At 33.3% G+C, this 16,242-nt stretch overlaps 1 protein-coding gene across 9 annotated transcripts in view; it reads left to right on the top strand.

Annotated features, from left to right (window-relative positions):
* The window catches only part of LOC106665612, a 370,792-nt gene that overhangs the window by 322,135 nt on the left and 32,415 nt on the right, over positions 1-16,242 (top strand). For 5 of the 9 annotated variants that reach the window (XM_024227020.1, XM_024227018.1, XM_024227023.1 and 2 more), the window contains one exon: positions 12,942-12,973. The exons of the other annotated variants lie outside the window; for them this stretch is intronic. In XM_024227020.1, the coding sequence (XP_024082788.1) occupies positions 12,942-12,973 (32 nt within the window). The remainder of the gene's footprint in view (positions 1-12,941; positions 12,974-16,242) is intronic. 9 annotated transcript variants of the gene reach the window in all.

The following is a 16,242-nucleotide window of genomic DNA, read 5'->3' as shown; positions in this document are numbered from 1 at the left end:
CACAATATACAGCATAATATATGCTAATTTAGAATAATAAATATACTTTAATAGCAATATATATACACAGAAAAGATTCACTATGAAATCAGCAAGACAGCTAAAACTAAAAGTTTTAAATACAGAACAAACAATTAATATTCTTAAATAATATTATAACAATATGCACGTAAAATATACACTATGGGGGTTGACACTCCCCGAAGGGCTGACTCTAAGGTTTATCCCTCAGGGAAGTTCATCTTCCCCGTTATGCTACTGGGTCGCTAGTGCCCCCATTGAGCCAGATGCTCAGGATATCGCGACTTTCCCACCAACTGAGTTAGGCTCCGGGGACTTTCGACAGGTAGGTCGTTTCAGCCCCCACGCATGCAAAATATAATCTATCCTAAAAAGTAACATCTATACTACAATCGCATCGAAATACATTTCCACCTATGAACATTGCACTCATTTTGCTTAGGTGTTGGAGTATGTTAAAGTCGTAAATTTAAGGTTTTTAAGTTTATTTATGTTCATACACGAAAGTGATTTTTTATTTTTGTTTTTTGTTTTGGGAGGTATTTTTATTTTCACAGTAACCAAATATTTTAATAAATACCTGAAGTATAAAAATATCGGTGTTAATATTACAGAAAAAGCACGTAATAATAATAATAATAATAATAAAATAATATCAAAATTTCAATGTGCTCCACTTTTTTTTTTGTGGAGCAGTATACAGTATTATATAATACATTTTTTTTTAGTAATTATTTAATAAATTCCAATACCTACCATTTAAATAATTGCGAAGTGCAGTGCCCGCTGACTTCTTTTCTTGAAATATTTTCTGCTATTGTCTTTAAAATAGAACAGCTATCTGTTTTTTATTTCTTCAATTTAAGTAATGTCCCATAATGGTATAAATCAGGTGTGAAAGGTCTTAAAATTTAAATTTACCTGTTCACTCCTTGCTTTCAAGATTAGTTTTTCATAATACTGTCATATTCAAGATAATAATCCAGTTAGAAGTACATTTTATGAAAAAAGTCTTTTTCTAGCAGTTATTTATGAATCTATTTTCCTCTAACCTTACATTGAATGTACAACATTACTGGTTTCATAATTTTTTTCATGAAAAACCAAATATATATTCGTATTTATTTATATATAAATTTTAGGAGCCTATATCAGGCAGTTTTAAGGTTCTTTTAATACATTTCAGACATATTATCCTAAGGTGTACAACTACATACTAGTCATTTCTAGCTGTAAATTTAAAATATAATTAGACCTATTGTAAGGGAGGCCGAAAAGTTATTGTTCCAAAAAATTTGTAGCTTGGTCATATATTTGGAAACCCAAGACGGTATGTTACTAAAATACTTCAAATTTAGAGTTTAGAAGCAGTTTTGAATTTATTAAAATACTCTTCCACATACAATTAAACCCAGATTTAGATAGCCTTGTCTAATTTTTTCACGAAAATTACACTATCGAAATTCAAGGAAGAAGTCAATTGTACACTATATGTACACTTAATTTTGGTACATTTTTTCAACTTCTATTTCTTTGCTTTGAGAAAAACATTTTTCATTTTTTCCATTTTACCTCCCTTCATTTTGAATTTCATTATTTTAGATTTTTCCCAATTAAGCCCTAAACCCCAAAGATCACAGTACCTAAAGAATTAATCATTAATTGCAAAAGGTTGTAAATATAATATCATCGTTGTACATGAATTTTGTACTTTTATGTCAACTACATTCACCCTTCCGCTAATTTCTTTAATTAGATCATTTAGATATAAAGAGAACATCACCGGAAATTAGAGACAGGTTGGTTCGATACCGTTTAAACTATTGAATAAATAATGGCCTAATTACATATGATTCATTGACCTCAAACAATAAAACGATAAATGCCCTGATTACTCATCATTCAAATAATGTTTATGTTACAACCAATTAATTAATATACCTAGTAGAAATAATATAGAGACAAACTATAGATTCCATGATAAGCCACTATTTTTCTAGATTTACAAGCAATAAATGCTGATCAAAAACTAATTACGGTTCGTTTTTACATTAATAAAAATAACAATTCCACGGGAGGCGTTGGTGGCCGCAACGGTTAGGGCGTTGACACGGCGCTCATCACAGTAAGGTGAAGGTCCCGGGTTCGAATCCAGCGGCCCTGCATTTTTTTCAAAAACACCGGCACCCTGAGGGTTTACATGACCTCTGCTGTTGCGAACCCTCGTAAAAAAAATTTTTTTTTAAAATAATTCAATAATTTCCCCAACTACAATTCAAATGTTTAATACAATACGATCGGACAACTGTACAATACAAAAGCATGCAAACTAAACTTTGTAATGAGCAGCGTCTTTCTAAAGATTAATGGGCACTTAACTTAATTTGAATTGTACAGTTTCAAAAGCGGGCTGGAGCGTTTAGAAACCCTGTCCTAAATAGAAAGTACTTGTCCAATAGGTTCAGGTCTAAAAGGGTACAAAAACATTAGTAATTATTGAAAAGGAAATAACGATGTAAGCGTTTGGCTATATTGATTTGTATGTACAATACTTTAAAACATTATCGATCGGGTGTTTGGCTCATTAGTGGATGTTCGACTTTCCCGTTTGTTAAAAATGAAAAAAGGAATTACAGTTACGTTCATTATTTTTCTTAAGCCAGTTTCAGTCGGAGGTAGTTATTTCCAAAATAAAATTTCATTTGTTACGTTTCGGCATCTGTATGCCATAAGCATGCAGAGTTGACGACAGGAGTTGGTCAGCGAGTCGGTGAACTCATGCTGAACGCTGGACATTGCGCCATCATCAGTGAGGAACCTGAATCTTAGTTCCTTATTGAAAATGACGCGATGCCCAAACGCGTTGGTGTAATTCAACAAACCCGCGAGTGAAGACAGACCCAATAAGTGGCCATATGCCGGTTCACCATAATAATTTCTGAAAACTTAATTTACTAAAAATAACATGTTTTTAAAAAAACATAAAATTATCCAAGTGGCACATGGCTGCTCCTTGCCGATGGCACCAGTTTTAATATTCTAAAAGAGAGTGAGCTGAAAATACAGGTAAAAAGATATGGTGTAAAGGTACAGAAAGTGTGTGTTTGTGCGTATTTATGTGAAAGAGTGGTAAACAGATAATTACAGAAAGGAAGAAGAGAAAAAGTGAGAAAGAGAACAAGAGAAAATATATTATAAGGATATATGAAGAAAATGAACAAAGAAAAGAGAGCTGTCGTGAGAAAGAAGGCAAGTGGTGTTTACCGAGTCAAAGATGATTGCAAAAATGAGAAAAATGGGGAGAGAAAAATATGATATGTAGTAAAAATAAATTGGCGAAAGAATATTGTGTTTTTAATGTGAATAGAAGAGAGGGGGGATTAGAAAAAGTAAGGAAGAGAGCGAGAGAAAAATGTGGATAGGTAGGTAGAAAAGATGAGTGAAAGAAAAGTGAATTTTTGTGAAGAAGGGAGATTGGGATGTTTACAGAGAGAAAGAAGAGTGAAAAGGTACGAAATAGTATCTAGTAGTAGAAAAAATAGGTTAGGGAGATAGAGATAATATGTAGAAAAAAGTTTAATCTTTGTGTGAAAGAATGGGGACGAGATGTTAATAGGTCTCTTTCAGATGAGTGAAAAAGCGAGAAAGAGTTTAGAAAAAACTAGGAAGCTAGAGAAAATGAGCGAAAGAAAAATGAGTTTTGTTGTAAAATTAGGATTAGAAGGGTGTTTGCAGGGAGAAAGAAAATTGAAAAGATGAGAAAGAGTGTAGAAAAATATAGATGGGTAGGTAGAGATAATGTGTAAAAGAAAAGTTTGGTTTTTGTGAACGAATGGGGACGAGATGTTAAAAGGTCTCTCTCAGATGAGTGAAAAAGTGAGAAAGAGTTTAGAAAAAACTAGGAAGCTAGAGAAAATGAGAGAAAGAAAAGTTAGTTTTGTTGTAAAATAAGAGTTAGAGGGGTGTGATGACTAAGGATACTACTTATCTTATATTTATGTCTACAACAAAATTGTACTGACGTGAATGAATAAATAATAGTTAAATATAGGAATTTACTTTTCTGTACACCAGCTCATTATTTTTCCTTGACCATTGCTTCCAAACATTCCAATTCACTGATACTACTATTGTTCCTGGGGGTCTGGGAATCAGACACGTCTGGCAACTGACTCCCACTGAAAATCGTGCTAAGGAAAAAAGAGACCTACAGCGAGAATTAAACGGGCCCAGAGGGGTTAATCGAGTTTAATAAAACTACTGTCAGCAATATGTCAAACGATTTTGCATTTTGCGTTGTTTCATTTACGTTGAATCTTGTAACGTCTTTAATATTCCCGGCTAAATTATGTTTTATCCATTCGGTTAATACGGAATTAGAAAATGACTTTTACTGTTTCGTTTACAGTCCTCCAGTCAAGTTTTCACACACAGACACACACAAACACAAAACAAAACAAACTACTACTATTTACTATTACCATATGACTTTATTCTTTAATATATATATACAAGTTAGTATATATATATATGTACACAATTCGGCAATATATCTTACAAAACAAGAAAGACGTTCCTCATGGTTTAAAACGTCTGAGGGACAAGACAAACTATAATTATACATGAAAAATGGTTGACATAAAATCTATATAGATAGGTAATATAAATACTCCAACAAAGATGTTATAATTTTAACATTGTGTCATGGCCGAGAAATCTATATAAAAGTCAAAACGCTTCTTTGAATGATTTTGAATATATTATCAATGGATATAATGAAGTAATAATTAAGCATAAAGAACTGGAATTTTTAAACTATTTTCCCATTCATCCAGAGCCAAAATTAGATTAGATAAAAATATTTCATTGTCTTTAGAAGACGATTTTGTTCGGAAGATCTTGAAAGAGTAGAAAGACACGATAAATCGTGCCCTTTCCAATGCCACCCTGTGTTCTGGAAAGTGTTCCTCCACGGTTTACTATTTCAAGCTATTTGGACGGTGGGAGGTTCTCTCTGTGGGAATTCTAATCTTTTTTCAGCTCCCTTGGAACTACCTCCAGGGCCTGTTAGACATATGGAGTCGTCCGTCTATAACGTCATCTTACCCGGATTACTCAAAAGATCCACGCGCATTACTCGGATTATATCATGGCTCACACGATAAAGAATCATACGAACAGAATTCCTTGGGATTTGACTCAAGATCGCTTTTTTACCGTGTACTCTTATTTCTAAAGGACCCAATTAATACTAAAATAGGTTAATGTTTAACAATTTTTTTCTTTTCTATATTAGAAGTATCGACCACTTTTTCTCCCACAAACACTCTGGATCAAGATATGGTCTTGAAAAGAAAAGCAAATTCAGTTGTTACTGCCAAACTTTCGACCTATTTTAAAGTGCCCTGATGATGACCTTAAATAGGTCGAAATCTTGACAGTAACTACTGAATCTGTTTTTTTTCTTCAAGACCATACCTTGATCTCCAGAGTGTTCGTGACATTTTTGTTATCTGGTTATCTCCGCGACTTAAAAATCTAAAAAAAAGAAACGATCGATTAATAGGAGGAAAATAGCATTTTTCCAGGGTTCTTAGCCTTATTCGGAAACTCCTTTAATAAACCTCTAGTTATTTATAATCGCGGTATTTCTAGAAGAGTTCTGAGTCATCTTTGTATGGAAATAGACCTCCTCCTTGGTTACACATTCCCGATTTAAGTCTTTCTTTAAGTTTCTCACTTCAGATCCGATTTAGATTTGCAAATTGTTTTCGCTCTCTTGGTGGGTCAGGCATGCGAATTTCTACCTCTTAGAGCTGTTTAATTACACGCAATGCTTAATACAGATTTATACATCATATTTATCTAATTGATATAGGTTCTGAGTAATTCTGGTAAAAATAACTCTAAACACTTTTGAGTAAATTAATGCTGTTAATCACAGCTAAAACCCCAACTATTTGGTTTTTTGTAAATATATCATCTCTTTTTCTTAATATCTTAATATCATCCATTTGAAAAGCGATCCTTTTGGTTTATATTTTTTAGTTTCGCAAATTTATACATATAGTAGTAGATGTCGATATGCAATTTAACTGAAGAGGTTTTTTGTAGTTTGTATATGCAATTTAGGCGGTCAGGGAAGGCAAGGCAGCAAAGCCAACACTGAAGATGACGAGAGCCGAACGCTTCTGAAAAAATAAACAGCGAGGCTTGCCAACCTACAAGCCCGCAGATTCAAATTTAAAAATGTTTCTATCCGTGCAATTAAATCGCTTTGGTAAATTCTGCTTTACCTGAAAGGCTCCCTTCTCTCTTTTTGTTTTTTCTGGCCTTCGCTTGGAGAAGAACTTGAGATTTTTATGAATTTTTTTGCAGTCGTGGGACTGCCTGGAATTAATGACTCTTGGAATAGCAATAACCCGCGTGTACTTTTTATTTTTTTTAATCCACTTTGGCACATGAGGCCATAAAAAAGTCAACTGGATTCCTGAGTCGTATACCAGTTAAATTGGAACTGTGGAATCAAAACTGAATAAGTCTTGAGTCGAGATAACGATCTCGAACTCAGGACACATCGATTTATAATAATTATATAAATTGTGTTTATTTTATTGCAAAACGTTGGTGGGTTGGTCATTGCTTATAAAATTATTCAACTCTAAGGCAGAATCGACCATCGGTTGAATTATGTCAACAAGACGAAGACATCTGTTAGTTTTTAAGCGTCACGGTTATATTTACCGTGCACCTGTTTTTTTACTTTATCCCTTCAGCTTCGGCTTAGATTTGTAAATATCGCCAGTGTAATAATGAGAAAGCGAGTAACAAGGAATTTTCATTTACAGAAAAAAATGGGGACCATGACTTCCACCGCCGTATAAATAAATGTCGCGTGATACGTGTGGAATCTAATTTCCATTTCGAACAGGCTTCCTACGAGGAAAAAGCTCTGGGTTTCTTTTTTCTTCGGGGGTATTAGAAATTTTCGTCTCCCTAAGGAAAATAGCCAAGAGGATGCATTATTTTATTAGGCTTAAATCAGATGATCTTATCAAATTGTTGATGTTATGGTCATTGATCATGGCATGTTAACTTTGAATGACGACCCTCGGCCGTTTGATTTTATTTTTAAATCTATAATAAAAATATTCATTAATTTATTTTGAACAAATCTTTATGAGATAGTTAATTAATTTAATATGTTAAAGCGATATATCGCGATAGAACTGAACTCGTAAACAAAGTAAATTGCATTGACTTTGCACGGATCAGCGTGCGACCTCTGTACATTGCGAGCTTAGGTGGTGAGCTTCCTGTAATCTTAAATCATTTTGTTTTATTATACCAAACCTTTTTTTTTTAATCTTTCTTTACTAACTGTTGAAAACAATAATTAGTATCATTGGTGATGTCCCGCAAGCATTCTCTGAATACTAAGAATTTTATGAGATAAATATAAAGTATAATAAAAATAAAATTAGTTTTAAAATATTGTGATGCATACCTACCATGAACATACTAATTGTGACCTATAATCTCTAAAGTGGCTTGCTGCCTAGGTCCTAGGGTGTTGTACATGATTCATTCGGTACTTACTCCCTTTTTTATGGGATTTTGAAATTTTACAGTACTATGGCATGAGTTTATTGTGCCTGGCACTACTGAAATTCGTCCATTTCTCCTTTTGTTTTCTGTGACCCCATTCTGAGATGAATGAGTCTTTTCTTGGTCTTTTTATACCAATTATAGATTCTGGGCTCTTAGTTGGCCTTGCAGACGACCGTTTTGTTTGCTTATGCATTACCCAAAACTTCTTTGTTCTCTGACAACCAAGATATTGTCATGTTGTTATGGTTTCCAAAATTTTGCAGGATTTGTTGGATGGCAGATAATATGGCTGGGCTTTTCTCTTCATTACATAACCGCAAATAGGGGCTCATTGAATTACCCTCGTTATGCAGGTTTTTTCAGATGCCACTGACCGGCATACAGGGTATCCTTTGTAGATGACTCTTCTGAATTTCTCTTGAACTAATGACTAACAAAAAGAGAAAAAATACGTGTTTAATATTTAGTCTAGTTTCAAATTTTTCCCCTTTTTTGGAGAAAAATTATACGTCAAGCCCTGTCCAACTTCAAAATTCAAATACGACCTTATACCTCTTGACTCATTATTTTAAAGGATTTTTACGCTGAAAATAATGGTGCAATTGGATTTTAAATTAGTCAAAAAAATGTCAAAATTTTGGCAAAAAGTTAGTCTAACTGTGGGAATTTAGTGTTAAGTCGATAGCTCCTTGTGACATCCAGACTGTTTTTATTTTATTTTATTTTTTTTTAATTTAAACTTTCACTGTTAACTTTTCTCATTCAGGCTTATCCTCCACAATTGGCATCAATCTTTGATAAACTCATTGTTCTCTCGGACGTTGGAATTTGCTTGGATAAGATTCAGTTTATAAGACAGAATTGCGGTTTCATCCGCATATAGGTGATAATAATAATGGTGCTGGGATGAATAGAAAAATTAACCGTATAAATGGTATATACAGGATGGGTACCAAAGTTCTCCCTTGTGGGTCGCCGGCTTGTATCGGTCTGATATCTGAATATTCGATGCAGCACCTCACTCTGAAGCACCTGGTCTCTTAAATAAGATTCCAAGATAATGTGATATAGATAAATATATGTGATGTACCGTTGAGTGTATAATATAAAATAAATACTTGATTCATTTCCGTCTTTTAACATTCTAAGTTGATCAGGATGGAGAATGAGGGAATAACCCAGATTCACCCTATTTTCCGAAAAGGTTTTTCAAAGTTGAAACATTTATTGCCATCACGTCACCCTCATCTAAATAAGGATAGGTTCTTCTTATAAGACGGTCAACCCTGCGTCAAGTGTATTCTCGGGAGAAAAAGCGCCAGCACAAAAGGCTTTCTGTGTCCAATATGCTAGTGTTGAACATTTCAAATTCTCAAAAAGTGTCGATTTATTTAAACGGTTTTTATTTTTGGAGCGTAATGTTATTTCACTGCAGCAATTTAGCAAAAAATCCGCTCGTTTCCAAGGCAACGTGAATTTTCCTGCATCTTCCCGTGACTTAGTGATCTGTTATCCTCGGTTGTTACGGGCAGGTCAGCTTGGCAAATGATTCCAACACCTTGACTATATATCTAATCTCAAAGGCTGCAATGAAGTGAAACTATTACATTTTTTCTTCTTCTCGGAAAAAATTTAATAAAACTTAAATAGCAGCGGGACAATCTATCCCGGCCTGCAAGATCCTGACCCGGGGGCACTGGGTTCGAAGTTAGTGGGCTCCGGGTTCGAGATTGGAAAAAAAACACGCGGCAGTCAGTTCGAGATAGATGATCGAAGTAAGAGGTGATCTCCGCGAGGACAAGAAAAGATTTAAAAAAATGTGTGTGACATGTGTTGGGTGTGATCCCAGTGGTGTTGATCTACGGGTGCGGAGAGTTTCCCCGAAGAAAAGGTGCTAACCCCGGCGCCAGCGGACACGACACAGTCTAAGTGGAAGAGGGATCCCGTGAGTTTGTTCCTTTCCAATTTTGTTATCAGGCCTGATAATTCGGGACTAAAGACATTAGGTGTCTATTATTAAGTTTCGGTCTATTATTAGTTTAATTTAAAAAGAATTGTAAATTAAGTGATAAATAGAATAGGTGTTATTCGTATTCAATTTTTTTTTTAAATCGTAGTTTAAACCCTAAGAAAGCTAAGTACTCAAAGATTTCTTGGGTTAAGAATTAACTCCGGTAGAAGAAGGAAGAACTGCATTATTTAGCTCCCATATTATAATCCTGGGTAGAAGCTCCACTTCATCAGGAAGAAGAGAAGCAAGAAGTGCTACATCGGTCGTCTGGGGTTCAACACGGGAACCATATCTGTCCTTCCCTTTCTTTTTTTTCCATTGTTCTACTTTTCTTTTCCTTTTTTTCTGGTTTCGGTATTTATCCTTCTCCAAAAATACAGTTTCTTTCTCTTCATACCATAACTGACAATGGAGTAATGAGGTTGAATATACCAATGTGTAGGTGATTTCTCAGGTGGTAGTTACTGATATAGCCCTATGTCTCCCCTGTGTAACTGTAGCAATGTGTTTGCCAGGTTCTTTAATCATGAGTTGACTGCGTTTGGTATGGAGTTCGTCCGTTTCTCATTTTGTGTCGTGTGGACCCAATCTGAGATGAAGGTGTCTATTTTTGTTCTTGTTGTACCAAGTATACGTTTTAGGCATAATCGCATAAAAAGATCAAAAATAGAGTCAATCTCAGAATGTGGTCTCTCAAAACAAAAGGAGAATTTGACGAATTTGAGTGGTGCCAGACACAGTAAACTCACGGCATAGTACTGTTAGTTGGCTTCGAAGATCCTATTCTGGCAATTAGTTCCTCCTCCCAAACTTCTTTGTCCTGGCACCCAAGATATTTTCAAGTTGTTCTAGTTTCCCAAGTTTTGGAGGTTTTGGTTGCATTTAAGAGGTGCCATTTTCACGTGCTAATGCTTTTAGGATGCTGTGTGATCTTTTGAGGATTTTTGGTCAGTACAACCTCTTTTAAGATTTGCTAACAGTACACAAGAACTCGCTGTTCACTCAAAGTCATGTGTGTTCGAGTCGTTCCTAACCCTGAAATCTATTCAATACTGATGACAAGATGCCAACAGGGAGATCAAGGATTTGAACAATCAGAAAAATAAGGTTGAGGCATTATATCTATAACATTATTAAGAGTTCTTGTGACTCTTAGTCTGACATTGAACACTTGATCCTAAAATAGATCAAGGAGATAAGGTAGTACATCCCTGGCAAACGTGTTACTTGAGAGGACACTCTCTCAGAAATGAGGCGAGAACAACCTGCCAAAACTTTATGTCCACTTTGTTTCTGTGGTCTGCATTAGCTTTTCCAAACTTGTATAAATATTTTAGATGGTGGTAGATTTAATAAGTGTTCCTAATGTCAGCTGAAGGAGCTGTTATTGCCCCCTGTGGTGTATAGATTTGCCAATCTTTGCAGGCTGTCTCATTTTTGGATACATTGTTTGTTTCGAGATGTACAACCCGATTAATGAACCATATTAAATTAGCCTTATTAACTTAGGACACCCAATATTTGATGGTCGGCCCCAAGATCGTATATTTTTAAAACAATTTCAGGCTATTATCAACAAACTATTATTTTAAACAAAAAAAACAAAGGTTAAACATTGCAACTACCTTTTTCATTAATCAAATGTAACCAGTAAATATAAACAACATCTATAGAATTTTAATTAAATTTGTTTTATGTTGGGGATAACGCTTTGCGTACAGAATTAATCAAAACAGGAAATAACTTGATATGTAATTAAAACTTAGCAAAATAAGTCAAAAACCAGAGCAGGAGCACGTATTTTAATTTTTTTAAAATTACCGATCCGAGTATCAGCCATGAGTTGTTAATATTGTATTATTAGGAGCTATTTACGTAAGACGCTTCTCAATCGGTTCACTCCTCGGCCTGAATTATAAACCAATATTAATCCTCTTTTCAACAAGTGTTACTATTTTTGACAAGCATTAAAAAATAGTTTTAAAATATAGGAAATACTTTCACAGATTTCCATGTTGTGTGAATAGTATGAAAATTTTTGATTCGGCCTATCCGTTCCACATTCGAGCGGTTTTATGGAACAATTAATTAGTGTATAGGAATATTTTTGTGACATGTGTACATTTTGTGTCTTCATTTTTGACCCATAAGGCTGGAAAGCTTTTTGTCTTTATTATTATAATGGCACTGTAGTTCTAGAGCAGAATCCACAGAAACCAGCCAGCATGTTAACATAATAAAGCGTTTCCACGTAAATAAAACAAAATAAATTGGGTTGTAAGAATATTTTGGAGACATATTTTAATTTGATCTACGTCAATCTAAAGTTTTTCTTTATTATTACAATTACAATGGTACTACGGTCTAAAATAGACTTATTTTCATTTCAATTACATTGTGATAGCAATATGGTCCTAAATGGCCCAGGGATTCAATACTTTTTTCTTATGTAGACAGTATGTGTGGACATTCGGTCGGTAATGTGGTCAAAATGGTCCATAATTTATAGCGATCTGCCCATCTTTTAGCTTTTTTGGTTCAAATTAGATCATGGCAAAACATCATATCACCTGATAACTGTTCTCCTTGTACCAACAGTCGGTATATTGGACCTACGCGGTTCAGTTTCCTTAAACGAGCACGTTTCACACACATTTCTCATATAAAAGTGGTAGTTATATTTATTTGAGTACCTTCTTGTTGTGTTCCTACCCAGATGCCAATGTACCACACTTGTACCGCATATTTTTCTAAGAAATTTCCCTTTTCAAATCTACAGGATCAATAATTCTCAAAACGTTCTGCCACACACGTTAAATTAGTTTTTAATTCTTGTCTACATAAACATTAGAAGTGTGTGTGTGTGTGTGCGTGTGTGTGTGTGTGTGTGTGTAACGTTTTTTGCAGAATGTTTTGACAATTATTGATCCTGTATATTTGAAAAGGCAAATTTCTTAGAAAAATATACAGTGCAAGTGTGGTACATTGGCGTCTGAGTAGAAACACAACAAGAAGGTACTCAAATAAATCTGTCACTTTTATATGAGAAATGTGTGTGAAACGTTTAAGGAAACTGAACCGCGTAGGTCTAATAAACCGACTGATGGTACAAGGAGTACAGTTATCAGGTGATATGATGTTATTGTCATCCATATATGTATACATATATATATATATATATATATATATATATATATATATATAAAAATCACAATAATTTATATACATCATAGTGATTTAAGTTAAGCAAATTTAATAATACGCACCGTATTAATGTTTACCCTTTTCTTTGTTTCAGGTATGTACATACAAGTAAATAGATCTTGTTGGGTAAGTGATTTAATAGCATGATGTCTCCTTTGTAATTGATGATTTCGCAGTAACGTGGAAATAAATAATAAATCCTCTTAGTATTGATTTTTCTGTCTTCCGGCGGTCAAACACTTTCTGTCTTGTTTTAAGTGTTTATATATCTGTGCATTTAAAAAAAAAAATCATTGTTTAGTTGGGGGAAGAGATGAATTAATTTTTACTGTAAATTTGATAGGTCGATCTAGATCAATTTTCTGTCCTATTCTGGTTTTGCAATTTTGTATTTTATTGATCCAATCCAGGATAGAATGTATAATTTTAAAAGTTATATCTGAGTTTATTTTTGGTTTCGAACGAATAATTTTATCATAATTATTTTTTTAATACTGTGTATTTGAATTTAATTTTAAAACTTTCCAAATAAAATAGAACAAATGAACGAAAGAAAAATAATGATGTAAAGAGCGAAAATGTAAATGTAAGTGATAAAAGGGGAATTGAGGGACGAGAAATTGAAACTAGGAATCCGACGAATTTAATTGAATTCCTAGAACGAATAGAAAAATAAATTATAATAAAAAACTCTAACATCCGTGATAAATATAAAAATGAAACAATTATAAGAACAAACAGTAGGAAATTGTAAATACGAGTAGTAGAAGTGCAAGTTAGAGTTTTGAAAATGAAAATTTATACGTTTTCTTTTCCCCAATTTTTGTTGTCCTTGCTTTTTACTTATATAGGTGGTTTAACTGTAGTGTTTTTTTGAGTTTACTTTTTTCTAATAGCTTTATGACGAAGGTGAGTGCGAAAGAAAATACCAAAGGTGACGGTGGGAATCGTACCTAGTTTAAGATAGTTTAACTTCTCGTCTATTACGGTCTCCGAAATTTTGGTTTTTGTGCTGTTAATGTTAAAATATTAACAATAAAAATAGTTAAAACATTTTTCCAGAAATAAATCATACATCATACTTTGAAAATGCCAAATCAGGCAACATGATCGTATTTGAGAAAAAAAGGCTTAAAAAATTAAACTATCAAGAAAATGTAAACACCTACTACTGCAATAACTATAAATTTATCGTTATTTTAGTTTAATTTATCGTACTATAACGTATAATATAAACGCAATAAAATTATATGAAATAAAAATAAAATAAAATATTTTTATGATTGTTTTGTTTCTTCTTGTGCATTGTTTCACGAAAAATTAAACTAAGTAAAAATCAAAATAAACAATTATCTTAACTTTCTTTAAAAGCCTGAACCTCCTCAACTTTATTGATCTTGTAAATGTTACGTTCATGAATCCAATAATGTCTGTGGGAAATGTAATTCAATCGAAATAGGCAAAAAATTGTAAATATTGAAAAAATAGTAATAATAGGTGTCAAATACCAAGTTATTTTCCGAGGTCAGGGCAACCTATTTTCCGAGGTGAAGGGCCCATTTTATTTCGAGGCTGTTCTACAATATCATCCTATAACTATTTATTATACGACCACTTTATTTACGACCTTTGCTGTTCTTTTTTTTTACTCTTTTCTTTTTTTACTATTTCTATTTCTGGATTGTTTCTGTAAAGGTTGAACTAGTTTTAAATAAAATATTTGATTTGATCGCTGTTCTTGTTTATTTATTTATTTTTTTAATTTGTGATTTATTCATGCTTAAAACCTAAACGTTTCTCGGGTAAATTGTTTACGATTTTGTTTTTAGTATTTCACTCAAGCAACTGGTCAATTTTAAAAACATATTTTTAAATTATCAAATATATTCCGTATAAAGTTATTATTTTAGTCTTATGCCATGTAAACATTTTATTGATGGCTGGCCTAGAGTTGAGATAGTGGAACCGCCTCACAAATTTTCTTTATATTTAACCTAGGTGAACTATGTCCATATCCACATAAATAACTGGGTTGTTAAGTTGTCAATTATTTATTCTTTCATGCTTACACGCCTTACAGGGCTTGAAGATATCACGAAATCGTGTCTTTTACAAATATCGTATACGCAATCTACTCCGATCTGAACGCATTTTGTCTCTAAATAGCATCAAATTTCACCTGCAAATAAAACTTCAAAAGGAACCATAACTTTCACTAAATAGCTTAGAAGTAATTAAAATGTTTCGAAGACTACATTTTTTCACGGTTCATATCTTTCATTATTGCGCTCAGAGTAGTTAATTAGTTTTTAGAGTCTAAGCATCAATTACACATTATCTTCTTGGCTATTAAACAAAGATAAAATCAATAATACATGGGAAAATAAATGTTGCTTGCACAGTAAATATGACAATATTAAAAACATTTTTACGAACAAAGTTCCTTCTTGTTCATATCTTAAGTAATAAACTTTTGACATTCTCTTTCTTTATCCACCTTATAATCTTTCTAATAAAATGGCTCAGTGGAAATACGAGGGAAAGTTAAATGGTCCTATATCTGGAGTTCAGTGGGTTGAACGTTGACTGTAGGCGAAATCATAAGTTTATGGGTGTAACTGAATATGCGATACCTATCATCAGAATTAACCTGTTCTATCATATTTTTATGCTAATATAAATTTAAAATTTTTGAAGAAGTTATAATTACTCTGTACAATTCTATGGGATTTGAAGTATCTTATAAATATTTCTTTATTACCAAGTTACTAATAAATATATAAAATAAATTCTCTAATTTCTTGGTCCGCTTGACCAATTAATATACTACAATTAATTAAGGTTTTTAGTTGAGATAAAAAAGTCAATGGCACGAGTGGGATTCGAACCCAAGATCTTCGGGTAGGTACGCCGCTGCTCTACCACTTTTTATCTCAACTAAAAACCTTAATTAATTGTAAAGTATTAATTGATCAAGCGGACCACGAAATTAGTGAATTTAATGAATTAAAATGAAGTATACTTCACTAAAGCTCTCCGTGGCCATTTCATTTGTCGCCGAGAATCCAATCCGATTACACGACATTTGAAAAATGGCAGAAAGGAAAGAAAACTCAAAAGGTGGGGTTGAGATAGGAAGTTGGTGTTCGAGTGGAGCGAGGTTACGATAGCTCAAGTGGTAGAGCAGCGGCGTATCTAGCCGAAGATTGTAGGTTCGAATCCCGCTCGTGCTATTGACTTTTTTATCTCAACTAAAAACCTTAATTAATTGTAATATATAAAATAATTTGATTTTTAATGCTACTATCTCGTAGCCAAATTCATAAATAAATCCATCTTCAAATAAAAAGCATATCCATCCATAAATCCTCATTGGCCTTTTTCCTCTTTTCACG

Source organism: Cimex lectularius, unplaced genomic scaffold (genome assembly GCF_000648675.2).
Source record: "Cimex lectularius strain Harlan isolate CLEC.00 unplaced genomic scaffold, Clec_2.1 scaffold104, whole genome shotgun sequence".
In the NCBI taxonomy this organism is placed as follows: Eukaryota; Metazoa; Arthropoda; class Insecta; order Hemiptera; family Cimicidae; genus Cimex; species Cimex lectularius.
Note: the sequence above shows the minus strand (reverse complement) of the source record. Positions and strands in the feature narration are given on the sequence as shown.